The sequence below is a fragment of the Anomaloglossus baeobatrachus genome, chromosome 9 (genome assembly GCF_048569485.1).
Source record: "Anomaloglossus baeobatrachus isolate aAnoBae1 chromosome 9, aAnoBae1.hap1, whole genome shotgun sequence".
Lineage (NCBI taxonomy): Eukaryota > Metazoa > Chordata > Amphibia > Anura > Aromobatidae > Anomaloglossus > Anomaloglossus baeobatrachus.
The window spans coordinates 223,849,210-223,874,657 of NC_134361.1; the positions used below are offsets into that span (position 1 = coordinate 223,849,210).

Genomic DNA, 25,448 nt, shown 5'->3' on the forward strand with positions numbered 1-25,448 from the left:
ATCTATTAACCTCAATTTTTTCCGCAGCAATGTCTAGTTAGTAATTTTGCAATTCTTTGTAATTGTAAAAACGGATTTCAAAATATGATTTTGGATAAAAGCGATATTTTTCCACTTGCAATCATAACAATCAAGTCAGCATAATCTCAGATTATTTGTCTTATGCTCTGTTTAATTTGACTCATCTTTTTTTGTGTGTGTGTGTTCATCTCTCCGTGTTCGTGTCCTTTATTTATTTTTCCTTTTTCGTTTGTTTCACGGCCTGCCGACTCATGCTACGCAATCAACATACACTGCGGAAAATCTCAACCCTCTTCCCCTTTAAAAAAAAAAAAAACAAAAAAAAACAAACAAACCACCTTCTGTCTTTGTATGTTGTATTACCCGCAACACCTGTGTACTGTGTGCCACCAAAATCACCCATGACAACTTCATACCTAGAACACGGTTGGTTCCGTTTTAGAATTTTTGCTATCTTTTTTCTGATTTCTTTATTTGCAACTTGCCCTTTTTCTATTGTTTCTTTGCTTGTTTTTTTTTTTCTTTTGAATGGGGCATCAAAGCTACAGATTTGACGGAGAAGGTGGTTGAAGTGCTGAGCAATTCAATTGATATTGGACGGGACTTGGTTGAACAACTTTTTTAACACTTGGAGGCGAACGCTTAGAACGTACGCCTTGTTTTACGGCTTTCTCGGAATAAAATTTCTAGGTTTATTTTCACCTGCGAATCTTTCAGCAGCAAAATCCTAAAAAGATAATGAAATTCCTAAAACGCCGATAAGCGTGAGAGCGAGTAGGGAGGCGTCATCACAAGAACTTACACATCTACAGCAAACATTTTACAGAAGCTGAATAGTTTATGTACTTTGGAACACTCTTTATTAAAGGGTACCTATCATTTCATTTTGGATGGGTGCCTGGGTCCTGAGATTTCCACAAAACACTCAAAGAATGCTCACAAGCGCACTCTTTGGCAAGCAGCAGCGCTCCGTCTTGGCACGAGAGCTTGGAGAGAGCAGCATATGGACTCCATAGTAAATCTATGGCTGTGTAGACTGCTTACAAGCGCTCACTTCGGCAAGCAGCAACACTCCGTTTTGGCACGAGAGCTTGGAAAGAGCAGTGTTTGGACTCCATAGTAAATCTATGGCTCTATTGACTGCTAGCGCTCACTTTGTCAAGAAGCAGCGCTCCGTTCCGGCATGAGAGCATGGACAGATCAGTGTATGAACTACATAGTAAATCTATGGCTCCGTACACTGCTCAAAAGCGCACTCTTTGGCAAGCAGCAGCGCTCCGTTCCGGCATGAGAGCATGGACAGATGTGTATGAATTACATAGTAAATCTATGGCTCCGTACAATGCTCACAACCGCACTCTTTGGCAAGCAGCAGCGCTCCGTTCCAGCATGAGCGCATGGACAGAGCAGTGTATGAACTCCATAGTAAATCTATGGGCCAATAGACTGCTCACTTCGGCAAGCAGCAGCGCTCCGTTTCAGCATGAGAGCTTGGATAGAGCAGTGTATGAACTCCATAGTAAATCTATGGCTCTGTTGACTGGTAGCGCTCACTTCGGCAAGCAGCAGCGCTCCGTTTCGGCATGAGCGCATGGACAGAGCAGTGTATGAACTCCATAGTAAATCTATGGCTCCTTAGACTACTCACAAGTGCTCACTTCGGTAAGCAGTAACACTCCGCCCCGGCATGAGCGCATGGACAGAGAAGTGTATGGGCTCTGTAAATCTATGGCTCTGTTGACTGGTAGCGCTCACTTCGGCAAGCAGCAGCGCTCCGTTTCGGCATGAGCGCATGGACAGAGCAGTGTATGAACTCCATAGTAAATCTATGGCTCCTTAGACTACTCACAAGTGCTCACTTCGGCAAGCAGTAACACTCCGCCCCGGCATGAGCGCATGGACAGAGAAGTGTATGGGCTCTGTAAATCTATGGCTCTGTAGACTGCTGTCATGCTAGGTACAGGGACGTAGTAAGCAAACGGTGAAAGGGAAGGGAAACCCTGTGTCTAGGGAAAAGGAAGATGGTGACCCCTAACTGAACCTAACGCTGGTACCTGGGATCCCTCACCACCCTAGATAGGTTCCGTACCTATGCGCCTAGCCAGATACCTGACCCTAAGTATCCCTAGTGCTGGGCCCTAGAAAGGGAAAGAATCTGATGAGCTCTTTGTCAATCCCACTAACCACTATAGACAACACAAAGAGGACACACAGGGGTAAAAGCATGAACTACTTATCCACAGAGGAGTACAAACCACCTTCTTGCAAGCAAGGCTTGAAGGAGCTGAAAAATATCATCAGCACCAGTCCCAGCAAAGACGGGGTATATAAGCACTAAGAGAATACTTATGATCAGCAGCTGGGTGGAAGGCGAGCTCCTGCTGGGTCCAAAAGGGGAGAGATGAATCCAGCAGGAAAGCTATTTATACCAATAAATACTGATGGGAACAATGGAAAGTCAGGGCGCATTTTGTGCAGCCAAAAGTGTGACCTTCTATGGCCAGAAACCACATGACTGTAACCTGTAACACACCCATCACAACTGCACTGTCTGTGCTCTCATGCAGACACTGAGTGCTGCTGCTGCTTTTCGACGTTAGCGCTTCTCTATTTTAAGGGATAAGGAGGGATTTCAGGACCCAGATTCCCAAAAATCTTCAGCAAATTTGGGCCATTTTACTACGCTGAAAATCCAAAGCAGTTAACAGTAGAATACAATAAAAATAAAAAAAAAAAAGTCAAAATCACATTCACACGTTGCGGAACAAAAAAATGAAAGCATAGAGCGGCTTTCAAATCTGTCGAATGCTCATTCTTGTGTGTATTTTTATGGCGGACTTCAACTTATTCCATGCTTAGTATCAAATTAGCGTGGAATCCTTAACTAAAAACGGAGGTATCACAGTGGATTCTGTTTGGGATTTGTGACCAGTGGAATTTTTTTGCAATGTGTAAAAGTTGCCCTAAAGGGGGAATAGCATATTAAATCAAATTTGAAATAATCTGTACCCTTTAAGAAAATTTAACCCAATGTTCCACTTTCCAACCAGTGAGAGGATCCATTGGACAAAACCTACTTTCATAGACCCCATTAGAAAAGTTAATCGAGGGAGGTCCTGTGTTCTGGAGCCTCATTTACTGGGACAGACTGAGGTTATAAATTGTCCCTTTGGAGGACCACAAATTGTAATAACTATTTTCTCCTGTGGGGGTGTTGTTGGGAAATGGAACACTTATATTTCAATAAGAAGAAATTGTCCAAAGCTAAGAACTTGGTAGCTCAAAAAGTTGAATATTTTTGCTGCTAGAAAGACACAGAAAGGTGGCAACATTATTCTCACTTTGGAGTTGCTCAGCATTTGCCTTCTCTTTAAACACTACAAAAGCCTGAATGTAATTCCCAAGGAGGAAGAGGGACAGCGGTCACTGTGGAAAGATTCCAGTCAACTAACATTGGGCTCACATAGGGAAGAAAAATGAGGGTCGGATTATATAAGAGAAAGGAATCATCTCTTGATCTGGGATTTTTTATTACGACCGCATCCTAATAACAGTGACCTCTGTTCCTCTGCATGTGACCTCAGCCATTGCATGGTGCAATTCAAGCGAATGTAACTTGTAAGTGGATGGATCATTGAGGGAACACAAGGGAAGCATGGTCTGTGGATCTGTATTTACATCTGATTGGTAAAAAGTCAAGAAGGTAGTCATCTATATACCTGCAAGACACGAATAAGTGATGACCATTCAATAAACCTCCATTGAAGAAGAAAAGGAAAAACTCCACAAGGCCTGGCATGGCAGTAGAACCATTGACTTGACTTTTCGTAAAGAACCGTTACACCTGGTTATGATAATTACCCCCTCAAAATTACGAATGCATGGAATATGGTGGTCCAACTTGGCAACACATTTGCATAATATTCGTGAAAACCATACCTTCTATAGTCTGGTTTTAGGGTTATAACTTTACTACTTTAAAAGGTATTCTGTTATTTCGCATCCTCCAAACTCCTTCATAAGTGTCAGTAGGTAGGAGCTACATGACACCAAAGCCCTAGATATGGCCATCAGGAGAGAACAGACCACCATTGTTTTGGTTTGAAGAATCTTCAGTGCAAAATGTCTGGACCCTACCTGATTTATTACAAACTATACAGTAAATTTAGCCTCCTTACATTATATTCTCATTACCATTTTTTTCTTTTACATATATATTACCGTATTCAGTTTAGAAAAAAAAAATAGTTTCTTCCAGAAAACCATCCATTGCTATCTGCCAGTGCCAAAGTGAACCAAGTATAGAGGCCAACGTTTCGCCGGTTTTAGATAGACCCTTGACTACACTGTAGATTGTTGACCAAGAATACAAGAGGCCAGAAAAAAAATATGAGAAAATGTAAGTGGTATGAGCCACCAGAAATGTTAAATGAAGCACCACACTAGGACAACATTTTCTCTTATACGGAGGGCAAAAATAAAACAAAAACCCAAAGGTGAAGTGGTCTCCAGCCAGTAGTCCTCAAGTTGTGGCAATACGACCCATCCTGCCCCCAGGATATCCAGACAGCCACAGCTTCGTGGAAGCTGTGGGTTCGCAATTGGTGTAGGGCTAACAGTTGGAAGCTGAAAATATTATACTATCAAAATGGTCTTTTTTGGGGGCTTTTTATTAATTCCATTTGACCCTATTGACTCAGTTCCGAAAACATTTGGTTTCCATGTAGAAAAATGGCAGCTATTTCAGCCGAGTTAAACCTCATTATAAATATATGATCCCTAATTGCAATAATGGTTTCTAATAGATATAGAAGGAAAAGTAGAGTATTAATCATTGAGGCCATTCTAAACACAACGAAATCTGTAGACTTCCTCCTCATATTCATTTTGTTTTCACCTTTTATTTACTCTTCATTGTCCTCGGTTCTATCCTATCTATGCCTTCATCCCAATCACATTTCCTTTTTGCTTTCCTGTCAGATTGTAGCCTGCGGGTCTGCTGTGCTTCTGCTTTTAATACTCAGCTTATGTGACCTCGCGGGAAGGGGATTTGTATGAGAAGCATGCTTCGGCTCGGGGGATGAGAGGCGCATTGAGCTGTGGTGGTGGTGGTGGTAGGGGGGATGTTGATGAAAAAAGCATGAAATGGTAACAAAAAAACAAGACCCCCCCCAACCAGTGGCTTAATCGATGAACATGCCCTGCCCTCATGGTTTTATTGTTAGACCCCCTTTCATCCCCGCTTTACTTATCTCCCATAAGATTTGGTGAAAAACAAGAGTATCTCTTGGACTACAATGGACCTGTGGGATGATAGAAGAGATCGGTATCCAGCAAAAAAAACAAACACACTGATGTATAAACTCTTAAAATCCTCAGATACATTAAACATTAAAGTTGTCTCCATCATACAATGTTGGCATGATGAGACAACAGTCTATTGTATATGCAAGCCTCTCGATTCTCCCCCAATAGAGGATGTCACAAAAGTTGTGCAGTTTGAATGCAAACGCCCAACTCTTTTGTCTCAGATTGTCTTTGGCGGGCAGTGGCCATCTCCGTTCTCCGTATGTAAAACATATGAATCGGTGGCCAAGTGTTTGTGTGGGTGAGTCGGGAGAGATAGCTCTTGGTCAATACCTATTGCACATACATGGACAACTTGAGATGGTCATATAGCAGATGATGATTTTGAAAACCCTAGTTGGCTTGCCATAGACAAGAAAACTGATTTACATATCTTAGTTGGATTGTTATAGCTGAAACGATAACTTTACCAATCCTGGTTGGAGCTAATTTACGGTACCAAGTTGATAGTTTTAGTCTAATGAAGCTCTTTATACAAACAAGCTTGAGACTAAAGCTACCTTTACACATTAGACTAATATCAGCCAAACCCGCCAATATCTACATCTTTTGCCAACAACTTATTGTTCAGGGAAGTATCAATCCAGCTTGTCCGATTTCGGTCTGTCAATTGTATTGCCTTCTAGAGCTGAGCCACTGCCAAACATGTTCGTCAATGGCTCTTTCATTGAAAACACTGGAGTACAGGGCCCAACAATTGATCCTGTGTATGGAAGAGTCGGCCAACGGCCATCTGACATGCACTGTTGGTGGAACAATTGTTGATCTGACAGCAGTTTCTCCCGACTCCCACCTTACTTAGAAATGTTTGGCTTGGCTGAACATGCCTCTGTTGTCTATGATAGAGTCACTGCCAGAATCATCTGGTAGCAGCTTATCTCACCAAACAAAAGGTTCTGTCAAAAGAATTGTTTGGTGGACCAGTACCAGTACCCCCCACTCAAATGTTCTCCACTGTGGCAAATTTTCCTATATCCTCTTTGATGGAGCTGCTGCCAGAATCACTTGACAGTGACTCATCTCCCCAAACAAAAGGATTGAGCAATTGAATTCCAACCACCCAACTCTTGTATACCTCAACATAATCTGTAGGGGTACAGTTAGGAATCTTTTGATGGTTGTCCAATCAAATCTTTTGTGTACGGAAGCCTTTAATTTTCAAAACACTTAATCCCCCAGTAAGCATTTACTTGAGGCATCTCCATGGGGTTCATCGACCTTCCTCTTGGGATGTGTGAATTTGCACATGGCACCACCAAACCTTTGTATACCCAAACAATCTGTTGGGGTACAGTTAGAAACCTTTAGATGGTGATCCAATCATATCTTTTGTGTATGGAAGCCTTTACTTTTCCAAACATTTAATCCCCCAGTAAGGATATACTTGAGGCATCCCCTCAGAGTAGCTAAGATGAGCTCCATCGATCCTCCTCACGGGACGTGTGAATTTACACATGGCTCCACCAAACCCTTGTATACCCTAACATAATCTGTTTTGGTACAGTTAGGAACCTTTAGATGGTGATCCAATCATATCTTTTGTGTATGGAAGCCTTTACTTTTCCAAACACTTAATCCCCCAGTAAGGATATACTTGAGGCATCCCCTCAGAGTAGCTAAGATGAGCTCCATCGATCCTCCTCATGGGACGTGTGAATTTACACATGGCTCCACCAAACCCTTGTATACCCTAACATAATCTGTTTTGGTACAGTTAGGAACCTTTAGATGGTGGTCCAGTCATATCATTTGTGTATGGAAGCCTTTACTTTTCAACTTAATCTCCCAGTAAGTATATACTTGAGGTATCCCCTCAGACTAGCTAAGATGGGCTCAGTTGACCTTCCTCATGGGATGTGTGAATTTCCACTTGGCACCACCAAAACCTTGTACAGTATACCCAAACATAATCTGTAGGGGTACAGTTAGGAATCTTTAGATGTTTGTCTAATCATATCTTTTGTGTATGGAAGCCTTTACTTTTCCAAACACTTAATCCCCCAGTAAGCATATACTCGAGACATCCCCTCAGACTAGCTAAGATGGGCTCCATCAGCCTTCCTCATGGGACTTGTGAATTTGATCATGGCACCACCTTATCCTTGAAAGTCGGCATAGAAAAATTTACATTAGTGTGGGTGGACCATCATCCCGATGTGATGTCACCCCTTTTCCTCCTTAGCCAGATCTCTTTTCTTATCCCCATCCTGGTCCTGAATCACCAGCCTTATCATAACTAACCACAATAACGACCTGTCTTTGGAAGCTGAAATATACCTGGATGTTTGAGATGACTAACTAATACGTTTGCAGGGTGACAGATTGCATGTGATTGTATCTTAAATTTTTCTTCCTGGTTTTTGAAGTGTCGGCAAGCTGCAAGGTCTGTGCTTGATAATGGAATGAAGTGAAGTCGGCTTGGCTTATTTTGCTGGGTGGAGCATGTTGGAAAAGGACATACAAAGTTAATACAAAAGAGTCCAAAAACAACAACAAAAAACTAAGAAAGTTACTAAATCTTTTTTCTGTTTCAGGAAAATTTCATCAATTTGAGTTTCCTGCGACTCTTTCGAGCAGCTCGGTTGATTAAACTGTTGCGTCAGGGTTACACCATCCGCATCCTTCTCTGGACCTTTGTGCAGTCTTTTAAGGTTTGCTCATACAGCAATGGTTAACTTTAATTTTTTTCGATGACTGACATTGAACCGGTCTGTCTGAAATATACTGGTTCAACACTAGTTCAAGATACTCTATGTCAACTTGTGACCATTAACCATTGGTCTTTACTTTCACTAATCCTGATTCATTTTATTGACAGAAGTTATTAGTGCTGTGGGCCAACACTTACCAACTAGACTTTCAAAGATATCTATTTTAGTTAGCAGTTTTTGCTTATTCCAAGGCGATCCAGTGACATTGAAAAGCCATATTGAAGCTCTGCTGCTTTCCAGTTAGCTATCAGGAGGAGAACCGTATATCTTTCTGCAAAGCTTAGCAGGGATATGATCTGTCTAGAGAGTATATTCTGTTTGGGATACATTAAGACTAGTGTTATGCTCAAACGCTGATGTCTTAACTATATCCCCACATTACTAATACTGGATGCGTAGGAAATTATGAGATTGACTATTATAATGGAGCAAAAATTATAGCTGGTACACTGGCTTCTAGGATGAGGATCTCCAACTGTGCCCAATTTCTAGTTCACTCCAGCCTTAATCTCCAATTCCCACAATGCACAATTATATCTAGTGATGAGTAAGCACTACCATGCTCGGGTGCTCAGTACTCGTAACAAACATTATTGCTTGGATGGGTGCAACTTAATTACCCAAGTATAATGGAAAGCTGGGGAAATCTTTTGAAAAAAATGCACAAGTTCCCAATTGAGTTCCATTATACTCGGGTACTCGAGTCGTGCCCATCCAAGCATTAACTTCTTGTTACGAGTATGGAGCACCCAAGAATGGCAGTGCTCGCACATTACTAGCTACGAGTACTGAACACCTGAGCATGGTAGTGCCCGCTCATCACTAGTTACGAGTTCCAAGCACCCGAGCATAGTAGTGCTCGCTCATCACTAGTTACAAGTAGTGAGCACGGTAGTGCTTACTCATCACTAATTAGATCATCTTTAAAGAAGCACTTCCATTAAAATTTTTATCCTCTTAATATATTGCAGTCATCATATTATATAGTATTTGTACTTATAATTTCTCATTTTTACTTTCTACACAGTTAATTCTTCTGTTTTCTCTGCTCTATGTAGAAACAGGATGTCTTTTGTCCCTGCATGAATCAATCACTCTTCAGCTCCTCCCTCCTCCCCTGCCAGGGAATTTTGCAGTGACTCATGCAGGGAAAAGAGACTTCTTGTTTCTAAATAGAGCTTAGAAGGATTCAAGTAGTCTGTTTTTAATCATGTGCTGTCATAGAACTAATGGAAAAGAGAAGAATTAACTGGGTAAAAAAGCAAAATTAGCAATTGTAAGGACATAGTGCTATATAATATGATAAAAATGTATCATTGTCCATATGACAATTTTATGGTGAAAAAAAGATGCAAATAATTTACGACATAAGTTATGACTTTTTTTTATTTCCGCTGCTCTCAACACTTTAAAAAAAAGTGGTTAATGCTTAGCAGAAGGAACTGAACCACACATGACCTGACAAAATTATTATCAGTTTTTGTCAGAAAGTGGCGTAAATGGTAGTACAAATCGAAGGCTGGCATATATTTGATTTTTCTGGTGCATGCGCAGCAAGTAGTGGATTTAATTTATTAAGAGGCATGCACCACTTAGGCGCATGTAAGGCTTCTTTCACACTACGTTTTTATAACATGCATTATGAACATTTTTTTGCTGCAAAAGCAGATCCTGTTTTTCTAAAGAAAAACGCATGCAAACGCAAGTGTTATTTTACAGGATCCTGCCACTTGAAGTTTATGGGCGGGCATTGGAGTCATGTGATCGGGAGTCAGTGGAACTGAACGTGACAGACTGGAAATTCAGATGCCGCTGGGGAAATAAAGAGGAGAGAGCGAAAGAGAGAGAGAGAGAAAGGAAGAGATTGAGAGAGAGAAAGAGAGAAAAAGAGAGAGGAAGAGAGACAGAAAGAGAGAAAGAGAGATAAAGAGAGAGAGAAAGAGAGAGCAAGAAAGAGAGCGAGAAAGAGAGATAAAGAAAGAGAACGAGAGAAAGAAAGAGAGAGAAAGAGAGAAAGAGAGCGAGAAAAAGAGCGAGAAAGAGAGCGAGAGAGAAAGAGAGAGAAAGAGAGAGAGAAAGAGAAATAAAGAAACAAACTCACTCTCTGTGGTTTCTGGGCATGCTCAGTACACCAAACAGGATCCTGTCTATCAGTATACCACCGTTCACATGCGTTTGCGTGCAGTTTTGTCAAAATCCAGCGACTTGCAGTATTTGGACGCAGCTCAAAAACGCTACAAGTAGCGTTTTTAAACAATGTTAAAAAACTGCAAGTCGCTGGATTCTGACAAAACTGCACGCAAACGCATGTTGACGCAAGTCCATTGCAAATGCATTGAAATGAAAACGCATTTGTACTGGATCCGCTTTTGCATCAAAAAAACATTCAGGACGCATGTTAAAAAAACGTTGTGTGAAAGCCGCCTAATTAGGCTGCTTTCACACTATGTTTTTTTAACATGTGTCCTGAACGTTTATTTGCTGGGAAAGCGGATCCTGTTTTTCCAAAGAGAAACGCGTGCAAACGCATGTGTTATTTTACAGGATCCTGTCACTTGAAATTATGGGTGGGTATTGGAGTCATGTGATCGGGAGTGAGGGGAACTGAACGTGATAGACTGGAAATTCAGATGGAGAAAGAGAGAGAGAAAAAAAAGAGAGAAGAAAAAGAGAAAAGAGAGAAGAAAAAGAGAGAGAAAAAGAGAAAAAGAGAGAGACACTACCGCCCCTATCATCACCGCACAAACGCACGCACTACCATCCCCATAATCACTGCACACACCTGCACTACCGCCACCATCATCAGTCACCGCACACACGCAGGCACTACCATCCCCATCATCACTGTACACACAATGGCAATACCACCCCCATCATCACCGCACACACGCACGCACTACCATCCCCATAATCACTGCACACACCTGCACTACCGCCACCATCATCAGTCACCACACACACGCAGGCACTACCATCCCCATCATCACTGTACACACAACGGCAATACCACCCCCATCATCACCGCACACACGCATGCACTACCATCCCCATCATCACTGTACACACAATGGCAATACCACCCACATCATCACCGCACAAACGCACGCACTACCATCCCCATAATCACTGCACACACCTGCACTACCGCCACCATCATCAGTCACCGCACACACGCAGGCACTACCATCCCCATCATCACTGTACACACAATGGCAATACCGCCCCTATCATCACCGCACAAACGCACGCACTACCATCTCCATAATCACTGCACACACCTGCACTACCGCCACCATCATCAGTCACCGCACACACGCAGGCACTACCATCCCCATCATCACTGTACACACAATGGCAATACCACCCCCATCATCACCGCACACACGCACGCACTACCATCCCCATAATCACTGCACACACCTGCACTACCGCCACCATCATCAGTCACCGCACACACGCAGGCACTACCATCCCCATCATCACTGTACACACAACGGCAATACCACCCCCATCATCACCGCACACACGCATGCACTACCATCCCCATCATCACTGTACACACAATGGCAATACCACCCACATCATCACCGCACAAACGCACGCACTACCATCCCCATAATCACTGCACACACCTGCACTACCGCCACCATCATCAGTCACCGCACACACGCAGGCACTACCATCCCCATCATCACTGTACACACAACGTCAATACCACCCCCATCATCACCGCACAAACGCACGCACTTCCATCCCCATAACCACTGCACATACCTGAACTACCGCCACCATCATCACCGCACACACGCAGGCACTACCATCCCCATCATCACTGTACACACACCGGCAATACCACCCCCATCATCACCGCACACACGCAAGCACTACCATCCCCATCATCACTGCACACACGCAGGCACTACCATCCCCATCATCACCGCACACATGCAAACACTACCGCCCCCCATCATCACCGCACACACACCAGCACTACCTCAGTGACGTCCCCGCTGACAGTGCGACTCACTTCAGTTTCTACGTGGAGCTCACAGGAGCGGCGGTGTTCTATTTATTGTACTGCACGATATAGACCCGCCCACCGGCGGCTATGATTGGTTGCTGTGAGACAGCTGTCACTCAGCGTGGGGGTGTGTCTTCCTGCAACCAATCATAGGCACCGGTGGGCGGGGGAAGCAATGAATACAAGATGGAATAATGAGCGGCTGGCATTTTCAAAAGAGGAGAAGCTGCCAGAGCAGTGTGACAGTTGTGCAGCGCTGCGCCAGTGATCGGTGAGTATGAGAGAGGGAGTGAGAGAGAGAGACCGACAGAGAGAGAGAGACCGACAGAGAGAGAGAGAGAAAGACAGAGAGAGAGAGAGAGACTGACAAAGAGAGAGACCGACAGAGAGAGAGACCGACAGAGACAGAGACCGACAGAGAGAGAGACCAACAGAGAGAGAGAGAGACCGACAGACAGAGAGAGACTGTCAGACAGAGAGAGACCGACAGACAGAGAGAGACCGACAGACAGAGAGAGACCGACCGACAGACAGAGAGACCGACAGACAGAGAGAGACCGACAGACAGAGAGAGACTCTGTGATCACGCCAGGCTGGTTTCTGCCCAACAGGATGCTGTCTATCAGCATGCCAGCGTTCACATGAGTTTGCAGTATAGTCAGGATCCAGTGGCAAACAGTATTTGGACACAGCTCAAAAACGCTACAAGTAGCATTTTTGAAAAATGTTAAAATACTGCAACTCGCTGGATCCTCACTATAACGCACGCAAACGCATTGAAATTAAAACATATTTGCACTGGATCCGCTTTTGCAGCAAAAAACGTTCAGGACGCATGTTAAAAAAAACGTAGTATGAAAGCCGCCTTACTGCAACATGCTTTTGATTAAGACCGACATGAAAAATGCCAGTCTTAATAAATTCCCTCCAATATGGATATTCCATCAGGAAAATGCAAATGAGTATATTAGTCAAAATTTAGAATTCATCTTTTGTTCAACCTGGGTCAGCTCAAGATAAGTAAAGCAATGCAAAATGACAACATCATCTTTAGAGCTAAAAAATGAATCTTTTCTTCTAGCTGGGAAATCGTGTATTTCATAATGCAAAAAAGAAAATTTGCATACTTTTTATGCCATGGAGTAAGATTCTATTCTCAGCTACTGCAAGCTACTGGATTCCTTCTCTGTACTAAATCTGACAGACTGTTCTCTTCCGGATCGGTTTCCAGTCTCCTCTGTCTACTCTTCCGAACACTCATCGGAGGTGAAATCTGGCTTGAATTGATTTTATTTGACTAGATCAGATTTGAACATAGATGAGCATTCAAGACAGCAGAGAAGATGGCTGGAGAATGATCTGAAAAGAAGCGGCTGTCGAATTAAGTGCAGGGTGGAATTGAGCAGCTTGCAGTGTATCGTAATACATGCAGGCTACAGAAAACAGGCAGTATTGCAAATATATGTCATTATATAATACGTACTTTCAATAAAAAAAAACAAACTGAATGATGTACATAACCTTTATCAGGGATGTCCCATAAGTGCAGGGTGGAATCGAGCAGCATGCAGTTTTTCATAATAAATGCAGGCTACAAGAATCAAGCAGTAATGCAAATATATTTTATTATATAATACATACTTGCAATAAAAATACCTGAATGATGTCCATAACCTTTATAAGGGTTGTCCTATAAGTGCAGGGCGGAAATGAGCAGCTTGCAGTGTATCATAACACATGCAGGTTACAGAAAACAGGCAGTATTGCTAATATATTTTATTATATACCACAATCCATACTTGCAATAAAAAAAACCCTGAATGATGTCCATAACCTTTTATAAGGGTTGTCTTATAAGTGCAGGGCAGAAATGAGCAGCTTGCAGTGTATAATAACACATGCAGGTTACAGAAAACAGGCAGTATTGCTAATATATTTTATTATATACCACAATACATACTTGCAATAAAAAAACCTGAATGATGTCCATAACCTTTATAAAAATTGTTGAATTAATGCAGGGCAGAAAACAGCAGCTTGCAGTGTATCGTAATACATGCAGACAACAGAAAACTGGCAGTATTGCAAATATATATTATATAATACATAATTGCAATAAAAAAACTTGAATGATGTCCATAACCTTTATAAGGTTTGTCCTATAAGTGCAGAGCAGAATTGAGCAGCTTGCAGTGTATCATAACACATGCAGGTTACAGAAAACAGGCAGTATTGCTAATATATTTTATTATATACCACAATACATACTACATACTTGCAATAAAAAAACCCTGAATGATGTCCATAACCTTTATAAAAATTGTTGAATAAGTGCATGACAGAAAACAGCAGCTTGCAGTGTATCACAATACATGCAGACAACAGAAAACCGGCAGTATTGCAAATATATATTATATAATACATAATTGCAATAAAAAAAACTTGAATGATGTCCATAACCTTTATAAGGTTTGTCCTATAAGTGCAGAGCAGAATTGAGCAGCTTGCAGTGTATCATAACACATGCAGGTTACAGAAAACAGGCAGTATTGCTAATATATTTTATTATATACCACAATACATACTACATACTTGCAATAAAAAAAACCCTGAATGATGTCCATAACCTTTATAAAAATTGTTGAATAAGTGCATGACAGAAAACAGCAGCTTGCAGTGTATCACAATACATGCAGACAACAGAAAACCGTCAGTATTGAAAATATATTTTATTATATGATAAATACTTGCAATAAAAAAACTGAATAATGTTCATAACCTATATAAGGGTTGTAACTTAAGTTCTGGGTGGAACTGAGCAGCTTGCAGTGTATCGTAATACATGCAGCCTACAGAAAACAGGCTATATTGCTAATATATTTTATTTTATACTGTAATACATACTTGCAATAAATAAAAGCTGAATAATATATGATTTGTTTGAAGTTAACTTACCCATTGTCTTATCTGTCTGCAGGCCTTGCCGTACGTCTGCCTGCTTATTGCAATGCTATTTTTCATCTACGCCATCATTGGCATGCAGGTAAGTGATCACTACAAGTGGCCTCATTGTCTAACATCATCTCTTTAACCATTTCTGCACAGTTTTTTTCAACTGGTAGTTTTCACATTAAAGAGATGCAACAATAGGAGTCAAAAAGCAGGAAACTCACCATTGTGCCCTGCTCCGCGCCTTCAGGCTCTGCATAGGCATGTCACAATATATTTAACTACAGTTTTTCTTTAACATACAGGGTCAGTCTAGTCAAACATATATACTGATTTCCATGGAGGAAGGCCTGTGACTTGCTGGAATCATTTTAGAAAATCCTAAAACTATTTTCTGTCCAAGAGTAGACTTCCAGGCCCCAAAGTAGAGGGATAGCTTTGTACAATGGCAGGTGTCCCAATCCAATTTTCGACAGGTAGATGATTGGGCGATATACGAAAATTACTAATGCAATCGAATGAGGATTCCGGATGGTAGATATTTAGATACTAATTATTGTTATTTTCACGTTTTCAGGTCTTTGGGAATATCGCATTGGTTGATGAGAACGCTATCAACAGACACAATAACTTTCGCACCTTTTTTCAAGCCTTAATGCTCTTGTTTAGGTAAAAGTGTTGTATCTACATTGTTTCATGGTGTTACTCAGTCAAGAACTCATAGTTTTTTATTATTAGTATTAATAATAATAATAATAATAATAATAATAAGAAGAAGAATTTAGTTATATAGCGCCAACACATTCCATAGCACTTTATAAAACATGTACAAGCAAAAAGTCTATGTGTCACGGATATACTGTATGCCTGTAATGAATATATTCAGCAGCTTTCCCAGACCAAACTCTCAATATGAAAAAATAAAAAAAAAACACAGCCGTATAAAAAACTCTATTGTCATGAGTGTGTCGCGGCCTGGTGTCAGGAGGATGTGTGTATAATTCATCGTAAATCCTCTTTAGTGCCTGATCGTCATTTACCCAGAGTTGGAGCATATTTAATTCCATCCAGTACTGAAAGGTAAAGGGTAAAGGTTCACTCCTCCCTATGCCGGCTATAGCTCACACCTATGCTGTTCATGTTGAAGGAGCTTGTCGCTGCATATTTGTGGCGCCGTTTCTGTTGCAGCTGCTGAAGAAACCTTAGAGTGGTTTAGGTTGTGTCTTTCCCCAACCATTTGTCTTACCTTCCTTGTGTTGTCTTATTGGAATGGCGAGACTAGCATCGCGCTGGCCTTCACTAGTCAGGGTGAGTGCACGGCCACCAAGGGCCTAGGCATGTGATGGCGCACGGGGGATGGACCCATCTAGGGATGTTAGGGAGTGCAGGCATCAGCCTCAGGTGAGTTTTAGACGGTGACCTCAGTCGCCTCTCTCTAGTGCAAGGACCTTCCATTATTGCTACCCTGGTGTTCCCTCTGTGTTGCGCCGCTTGGAGTCCTCTCATACCGAGCAGGACACCTGCAGTCACATTGTGACACCCATCCACATGTAGAAGAAAAAATAAGAAAAGTGCTTACACATCCAAGTCACTACTTACACAAACTTATTTTTTGCACATTGAGGTGTGTGGGTTGGGAATCTTACCCTCCCTGAATGCCTAGATGGTGCTTTTATAACACGTTAGGGCATTACATGTGATCCACAGTGTGTGAATGAAATAACACCGTGCTTTGTCTCTTCTTGTAGGAGCGCCACTGGGGAAGGCTGGCATGAAATTATGCTCTCTTGTCTCAGCAACAGGCCGTGTGACCATCGTTCAGGCAACACCAAAGAGGAATGTGGAAGTGACTTTGCCTATTTCTATTTCGTCTCCTTCATCTTCCTGTGCTCTTTCCTGGTGAGGCTCCAGAATAGCTGAAGTTATTTTACGCATGGCAGTTTAGGACCATTGGTCACAGTGTGGTCCTCTGACATAGTAATGGAGTTAGAATACAACAAAAAGCAACAGGTCATGATGACTTTGGGTTAGCAGGAAACTGGAGTTACTAGGTTGGGGTGCCCTACACTATCCCTAAGCTCAGGGATACCCTTGATGGTGGAGAGGCCTGAGTCTCCTGTCTGGGCTTGCTACTGATCAGTCCTGATCTGATTCCCCCTTCCCCCAGGGAACGACAGAACACTAGTGTGATAAAACCCACAGATAAAGACAGACAAGGGAAACCAAAACTTTGTCACACACCATGCACACACACAAATGTAAAGACAATAGAGATTCAGGAGGAAAAACAAGAGCAGGAAGGAAGCTACAAAACAACAGGGGTAAAGTCCACAACTGCACCAAGTAATGAGCACAACTTTCACCAGTAAGTCTGGGACACCACACATCACAGACCAACATATAATAAACTATAGCTGGCATGGGTAGAAGGATTCCACCAGCATAAATAGGAGCAAAGTAGATGTGATAGGTCTCCTGACAACATGTGGATTAAACCTACATAAAGCAGCAAGCAAACTAGCAAAGATTAGGCTAGCAAGAGTTACCTATGAATCAGCACACTGCAGGTCAACAGTCGGGGCTGTCCTCATATAGTGGGAGACATCGCTGTGAATATCATTGTGAGACTCACAATTTGCTTATGTCTGATAACCTTCTGTATTTTTCTTCTACCTTCTGTGTTCCCGAGTAGATGCTCAATCTTTTTGTGGCCGTCATCATGGACAATTTTGAATACCTAACGCGGGACTCATCCATTTTGGGTCCTCATCATTTGGATGAGTTCATACGTGTCTGGGCCGAGTATGACCCCGCTGCTTGGTATGTAAAGGTCTTCTCTGATCAATGTATAGAATATATGTCATCAAGTCACACTTTAGAGTCTGTAGTCGTTAAAAAAATTTTTTGTAGTGCATCATTTGCAATGTAATATTACACACAGTCACTATATATTAGGTACGAGATCGAGCTACATGCACACGTAAGAGGAACATACTTTTACTATTATTGCTAATGGTTTTAATAATGATATTGATTAGATAGAAATAACAAAGGGATGTAGGAATAATTCATCATGTTTTACTTAATACGCAAGTTAAGAAAAGGAAGTGAGACGATGACAGCATATAGATACTTGGCCGCCATGATGATAGTGCGCCAACCATAGCTGCCATATTGGTAGTGTGCCAACCATGGACACAGGACATGGGACTCATAGAGGAAAGACCCAGCTCCAATTTCTCATCCCCTCATTGCTGCTAGAAACACAAAAGCACTGAGAATTAAAGGGAACCTGTCACAAGATTTGCCGACTATAAGCTGCGGCCACCACCAGTGGGCTCTTATATACAGCATAGACAGGTTTAGATGGCTCTTCAACAGAATTCAGATAGCAATCATTCTGTATAAAATCACCTATATAATACTCACCTAGGGGGTTCTCCGTTCTGATGGATGTCGAAAGTCTCCGATCCAGTGCCTCCTCTTTCCCGTCAGGTGCCTCCTCTCTCCGGTCAGTCACCCTCTTCTCTCCGGTCAGTCGCCCTCTTCTCTCCAGTCAGTCGCCCTCTTCTCTCCAGTCAGTCGCCCTCTTCTCTCCAGTCAGTCGCCCTCTTCTCTCCAGTCAGTCGCCCTCTTCTCTCCAGTCAGTCGCCCTCTTCTCTCCAGTCAGTCGTCATCTTCTCTCCAGTCAGTCACCCTCTTCTCTCCAGTCAGTCACCCTCTTCTCTCCAGTCAGTCGCCATCTTCTCTCCAGTCAGTCGCCCTCCTCTCTCCAGACAGTCGCTCTCCTTTCTCCAGTCAGTCGCCCTCTTCTCTCCAGTCAGTCGCCCTCCTGTCTCCAGTCAGTCGCCCTCCTCTCTCCAGTTACTCGCCCTCCTCTCTCCAGTTAGTCGCCCTCCTCTCTCCAGTCAGTCGCCCTCCTCTCTCCAGTCAGTCGCCCTCCTCTCTCCAGTCAGTCGCCCTCCTCTCTCCAGTCAGTCGCCCTCCTCTGTTCCGTCAGGCAACTCCTCTTAGCGGCGATCATCATCCTCCTTCTACCCAGCAGAGTATGGATGATGTGTCCTGCGCAGGCGCATTTTGTAGTGCGCTTGTGCAGGTGGTCTTCAACTTTTACTCCCACCTGCGCATCACAGTACTTTGATCTGCCCTGAGCAGGGCAGATCAAAGTGCGCCTGTGCAGGACCACAATACCGGCCTGTGTGGATGACGTAGAGCACGTCATCAATACTCGGCTGGCTAGAAGGAGGATGGAGATCGCAGCAGAGAAGAGGCGCCGGACCAGAGAGCAGCGATACCATTTTACCTGATCGCCCCCTAGGTGAGTATTAAAAAGTGATTTTTACGTTCTATAGTGAGGCCTGGGCTCTTATATACAGTATTCTGGAATGATGTATATAAGAGCTCAATGGTGGTAGCCGCAGCTCATAGTCGGCAAATCTAGTGACAGGTTACCTTTAAAGTACCAATAGAAGGAGCCGTCAACCCATTTTAATTTGGCTTTGGCCCCCGTCATCAACACCTTTGTCTTATGCATCAGATTTTGGAAATGACTTCTGCATTTGTGCATACAAAAAAAGAAAAGGTTATAAATTGGTTTTTTTTCTTATTCTTTTTATCTTGTCCGTGATATATTGTATTGTTCTTTTTCTAGTTGCCGTATTCACTATAAGGATATGTACAATTTATTGCGGGTTATTGCCCCTCCACTGGGGCTGGGGAAACGCTGCCCATCGCGGGTGGCTTACAAGGTTTGCAGCCTAAAAAAAAAAGCCAGTTTGCATCTATACCAATTGGGGATCAAAGCAGTCTGATAAAATTCTGAGGGGCTGCGCCTGCATGAGAACGCGAGGCTAGCCCTGCCCCTTCATCATGCTTTATCCCCTGCCAACCAGGTAGCTTCACTAGAGGGACTATCCGCCATAATCTGGGATCCATCTTTTTGGGGTTGGGTGGGGTGCGGTTACCTCAATGGGCTTTGTAAATGGGATTCTCATTAGTGTTGCTGCCTGGTGCCTCTTCCAAGCATGATGATCAGAATATTTTTATCCCCTTCAATGCTGCAGGGGAATGTGATGCACTTGTCATTGAAGGGTTTATACTGGCGCCCCCCTATGGTACAAGACAAGGGGCATTGAAATGTCACCTTGTCCTCTCTCTGCTCAAGACCAACTCCTGAAAGGGTTTGAACAGAAAGAAAGCAACATCTCCCTTCCCTCCCGACTAACCTTCGCTCACCTTGATGCAAAAAAACATACCTGTGCTTCGGTAACAGGAGTGTACAGTTTCAAGCTAATCAGATATGTTTTTTTTGTCTGTTTCCTTCCCATTCTCGAACCCCTGCTCGGCTTCCATCTCTGTCCGTACTATTTTTTCTTCCCATCTTTTTATCTCAACCCTTTTTGGATTATGTAATCTGTATGTCTTCATGCAATATTTGTCCTCGGATGTTAAAAATTCCTCTTTGTCTTCTTCTCTTCCGTGTCCTCTGTGCCAACTTGTCCTCGACCTCTTGCTGTCATTCCGGCTTAACCTTCCACTCATTTTATATCCATATTATTTTTCCATGTACCCCTTTGTGGACTTCTCATGTCTCCCACTTTGTTCCTTACTTTTCCAACCTCTTGTGGCTTCCATATTGGTCTTGTGTCCCTCTCTCTCCTTGTTTTGTGGACTTCTTTCCTTACGTTTCCCATCTCTGTTGGCTTCCATATTGGTCTTGTGTCCCTCTCTTTCCTTCTTTTGTGGACTTCTTTCCTTACTTTTCCCATCTCTGTTGGCTTCCATATTGGTCTTGTGTCCATCTCTCTCCTTGTTTTGTGGACTTCCTTCTTTAATTTTCCTATCTCTGGTGGCTTTCATATTGGTCTTGTGTCCATCTCTCTCTTTGTTTTGTGGACTTCTTTCCTTACGTTTCCCATCTCTGTTGGCTTCCATATTGGTCTTGTGTCCCTCTCTTTCCTTGTTTTGTGGACTTCTTTCCTTACTTTTCCCATCTCTGTTGGCTTCCATATTGGTCTTGTGTCCATCTCTCTCCTTGTTTTGTGGACTTCCTTCTTTACTTTTCCTATCTCTGGTGGCTTTCATATTGGTCTTGTGTCCATCTCTCTCTTTGTTTTGTGGACTTCTTTCCTTACGTTTCCCATCTCTGTTGGCTTCCATATTGGTCTTGTGTCCATCTCTCTCCTTGTTTTGTGGACTTCCTTCCTTACGTTTCCTATCTCTGGTGGCTTTCATATTGGTCTTGTGTCCATCTCTCTCTTTGTTTTGTGGACTTCTTTCCTTACTTTTCCTATCTCTGGTGGCTTCCATATTGGTCTTGTGTCCATCTCTCTCCTTGTTTTGTCCTCCTGTTCTTGCCGCTACATCTGTGCCTCCACCTCCCCGTTGCTGCAGTGGGCGCATTGGTTACAATGACATGTACGAGATGCTACGACACATGCCCCCTCCCCTTGGCTTGGGAAAGAAATGCCCTGCACGTGTGGCATATAAGGTAGAAGAGATGTGTCGACCTCCACCAGTAACTCACTGGCCTTCAGCCTTTTCTCCTGTCTCTGTACTGTGCCCGTACCGTGCTGTGTATCTTTCCCTTGTGAATTTCTTTCTATGTAAGATAACCACTCTCTCCAGAACTACGTAACCAGTGGTCTCTATGCTACATCCTAAAGAGTTTCTCTTTATCTTTCCCCAATTCATGTGCTCCAAGCATCGGAGCATTAATGCAATCCACTAAGAATCCCTTCCCGACCCCTACAAAGGGTTGTATCCACATCCTCTCTTCCCAAATCTAAGACTTCCCTATCTATTCCCCATCACTCCTCAACTCTTTTTCTACAAGTAGAAGACCTCAAACATTGTGACTCTAAAAAAACTTTTCTATGCATGGACTTTTTGCATTGTGGTGCATGTCTTCTATTTTCCATGGATCTAAATATACTTGCATGTACTAGATATGCCTCTGATGATTTAGCCTCAGCTTACTCAAAGGTAAAATGATTTTCTTCCTGAGTAACCGCCTCATGCCAAGCGTTGGCATCTCGAGAGCCAAAAAGGTCAAATAAGCATTAAACATCTTGAGAAAATTATATTATCTCATAAAGTTATAGGATACAAACATGGTGCAAATAAATGGCTGTATGATTAATAAACAGGTACTAAAATGTTTTGCAAAATTCAGTATGTGCCCCTCACTTGATGGCCCAAGAGTTAAGGGGGTCCACCACCAACTCCAAAACAGGTGGAATTGTGCATTATGAGAAGCTATTGAACTGCAAAGGGCCCATATACTGTTCTTGTACAGGGGCCCCTTCTTTCTTTGTCTGATAGTGATCCATTATATATAGTTACATGGGTAAAGAATAAATAACTTATTATTTATTTCTATAAACGTTTTTGTCACAAGCTGACTGTTAGGATAGCGGGGAACATGGCTCCTATGCTGTCCCTCATGCTAGGGGATCCTAGGCTATCCCTAACCTCAGGGTTACTCCTGATGGTGGAGATGCCCGAATCCCGTTCCTAGCTATGCTCCTGACCAGTACTATAACCTCAGGGTTACTGCTGATGGTAGAGATGCCCGAGTCCTGTTCTTGGGTATGTTCCTGACCAGTACTATAACCCCAGGTTTACTCCTGATGGTGGAGATGCCCAAGTCCCATACCTGGTTATGCTCCTGAATAGTACTATAACCTCAGGGTTACTACTGATGGTGGAGATGCCCGAGTCCTGTTATTGGCTATGCTCCTGACCAGTACTCTTATACCCCCTCCTATCAGGGAATGACGGGCCAGGAGTGTGATTAAAAACAGATAAAGACAGACGAGGGAAAAATAAAAATGACACACTGCACACACACAGGAATAGACAATGAGATACTCAGAAGAAAAACAAGAGCAGGAAGGTAGCAACAAAAAGGCAACAAGGGTTAAGTCCACAACCGGACTCCGCAAAAAGTATAACAACCACCATATAGTCTGGATCACAACACCTCACTATAGCTGGCATAGATGGAAGTATCTAGCCAGCATAAATAGGAGAGGAGCAGATATGATTGGATTCCCAACAACATGTGATCATAGTAGAGTCACAAGCAGACCAGCAGAGATGAACTCTTGCTAGCCTCCCTATGAATCAACACACAGCAGGTCGACGCCCGGAGTGTCAAAATCTGTAGTCTGAACAGAACCCAATGCCCCCTTGACAGCCAGCGAAGTTTGTAAAAGTCTCCGTGCGACAGTTTTCACTTTCAGAATATAGGAGTCCTTTGGGCAGTCTTACTCAGTGATTGACAGATCTCTAGAGTTATCAATCAATGGATAAAACCACCTTATGGACTCTTAGGAATAAAAAAAACTGAATAATTTGCAATTTATAGTACATTTTTACTTCCAATCTATATATCAAATTGCTCCGCTCTTCCTTCTCTACAATGTGCTACCTGCAGACTGTACTGCAATTTCCACATGATAGGCTCCCTTTAGAAATTTACAGGAAGACATTTTGATGACACCATTGGTTTTCTAGACTTTTACCAATCCTCAGCCTCCAAGGTGTTCCTGGTACCACTTCTCTTCTGGTCGACAAATACTTGATATCACTGTATCTTGCAGAAACATTGGACCATATTTAAAATTACTTTCCTATATAATAGGGTGTACTTTTAATGCTTCAATGAGCACATCTGTCTCTTCATTTCAGTGATTGACGTGGGTCTCTATGAATTGTGAGATGTGATGCTTGACACTACGAGCAGTATGAATAGAAGGGTAGTCAGACAAGCTGGGATTATAAGCCAGGAGGTAACGTATAAGGTTCAGGGAGCAGACAGAGACATGGTCAGGAAGAGGTCCGAGGTTAGAAGCCGGGAGGTAACGTATAAGGTTCAGGGAGCAGACAGAGACGTGGTCAGGAAGAGGTCCGAGGTCAGAAGGCAGGAGGTAATGTATAAGGTTCAGGGAGCAGACAGAGACATGGTCAGGAAGAGGTCTGAGGTCAGAAGCCGGGAGGTAACGTATAAGGTTCAGGGAGCAGAGACGTAGTCAGGAAGAGGTCCAAGGTCAGAAGCCAAGATCAGAACACTTACACCAAGCAGGATAGAAGAGCACACTGAGCAAACAGGAAGTACGACTGGTGAAGTTCAGACAGAGCAAACCCAATAAAGAAACAGAGCAATCACCAGGAACGAGGCGCATCTGTGAAGGCACCTCCCAAAACCAGCATGGACCCTAGTGCTAAAAGACAACCTCTCAGTAAGTGCACAAGACACATAGCAGAGCATTTTCAAATGCAAAATGCTGCGCACAGCAGAGTCGTGTCAAAAGCATTCCAAATGCAAAATGCTCTGCACAGCGCAACCATGACTTGAGACGTTTGGATTGGTGGTGGCGGTCCCGAGTGCCAAGATGGCCACCCATAACAGAAACGAAGAGACATGGCTCCTGGCCTCTCCGAAGAGCACATAGTGGGTGTCACTATGACATGCCAAAACTTTTCGAACACTAATAAAAGATTCCACTTTAATTTATCTCTCACTTTTGTAGAAAAAAGCCCAGTATTAATCAGAGTGGTGGTTTGATGTGAAGCGGACTTCTAATTTATGCTCTGACTTTTAACCGCCCTAATTTTGTTGTCCTCTGTCAGCCAAAAGATGGCTGGGCAGGACCTCCCTCCTGTGCTGTTTGCCAACTCTCTTGGCATCGCCCAATCTGCTCTATTTTGCCATGGGACAGCGCCTCTTACTCGGGAGTGCACGTTGGCTGTAGACCAAGTGGGACACAGCCAATCCGTTGGCACACCAGTAGGCGATACTGCACCATGGAAGATATATTGATATATTGTTAGCCGGCTTACCAATAGTTCATATACTGCTGCAATCGGTAAAAATGTGCCGTTTTACTTTGCCGGTTCAGTACTATGATAGAATGCGAGTTTTTTTCTTAGACTTTGGACATCCACCGCGAGACACCAAGGCAGTGGCACATTGGCCAAGGTTTACGGTGAATACCCGAGGTCACGGCTGTAACTGCACATTTTCAGGATTCAGTTTTGGTGACTTCTTGCTTCCAAGATCTGTTACCAGATTACCATATATTGGCAATTACAAAACAGATGACAGACGTAAAATTAAAAAGCCAGAGAACTAATTTACTAACCATTTCATCTGACGTCAGTAAGCTGGGCCTAAATGTCAACCTTTCTAACTAGAACTTGATTGTTCCCTTAAGACGCTTTCATATATTTTGCCGATCACCAAGATAGAATTGGTTCTTCTTGGTGGATTGGTGTTTATCAGACTAATCAAGAGCCAAAAGCTGAGGATAGAACCCACGGGAACCATCAAGTTTTGGGTGGCTGCTTGCTTTACTTATCTCTTTTACGGTTTA

The 25,448-nt window shown here is 42.9% G+C and overlaps 1 protein-coding gene across 6 annotated transcripts in view; it reads left to right on the forward strand.

The window, feature by feature from the left end:
* The window catches only part of CACNA1B (calcium voltage-gated channel subunit alpha1 B), a 391,414-nt gene that overhangs the window by 341,469 nt on the left and 24,497 nt on the right, over positions 1-25,448 (forward strand). For 5 of the 6 annotated variants that reach the window (XM_075324630.1, XM_075324633.1, XM_075324632.1 and 2 more), the window contains 6 exons: positions 7,923-8,039; positions 15,098-15,163; positions 15,647-15,738; positions 16,818-16,968; positions 17,762-17,889; positions 21,463-21,559. In XM_075324630.1, the coding sequence (XP_075180745.1) occupies positions 7,923-8,039; positions 15,098-15,163; positions 15,647-15,738; positions 16,818-16,968; positions 17,762-17,889; positions 21,463-21,559 (651 nt within the window). Of the gene's footprint in view, positions 1-7,922; positions 8,040-15,097; positions 15,164-15,646; positions 15,739-16,817; positions 16,969-17,761; positions 17,890-19,720; positions 19,818-21,462; positions 21,560-25,448 lie in introns of all 6 variants that reach the window. The other variant, XM_075324631.1, reaches the window with a different exon arrangement.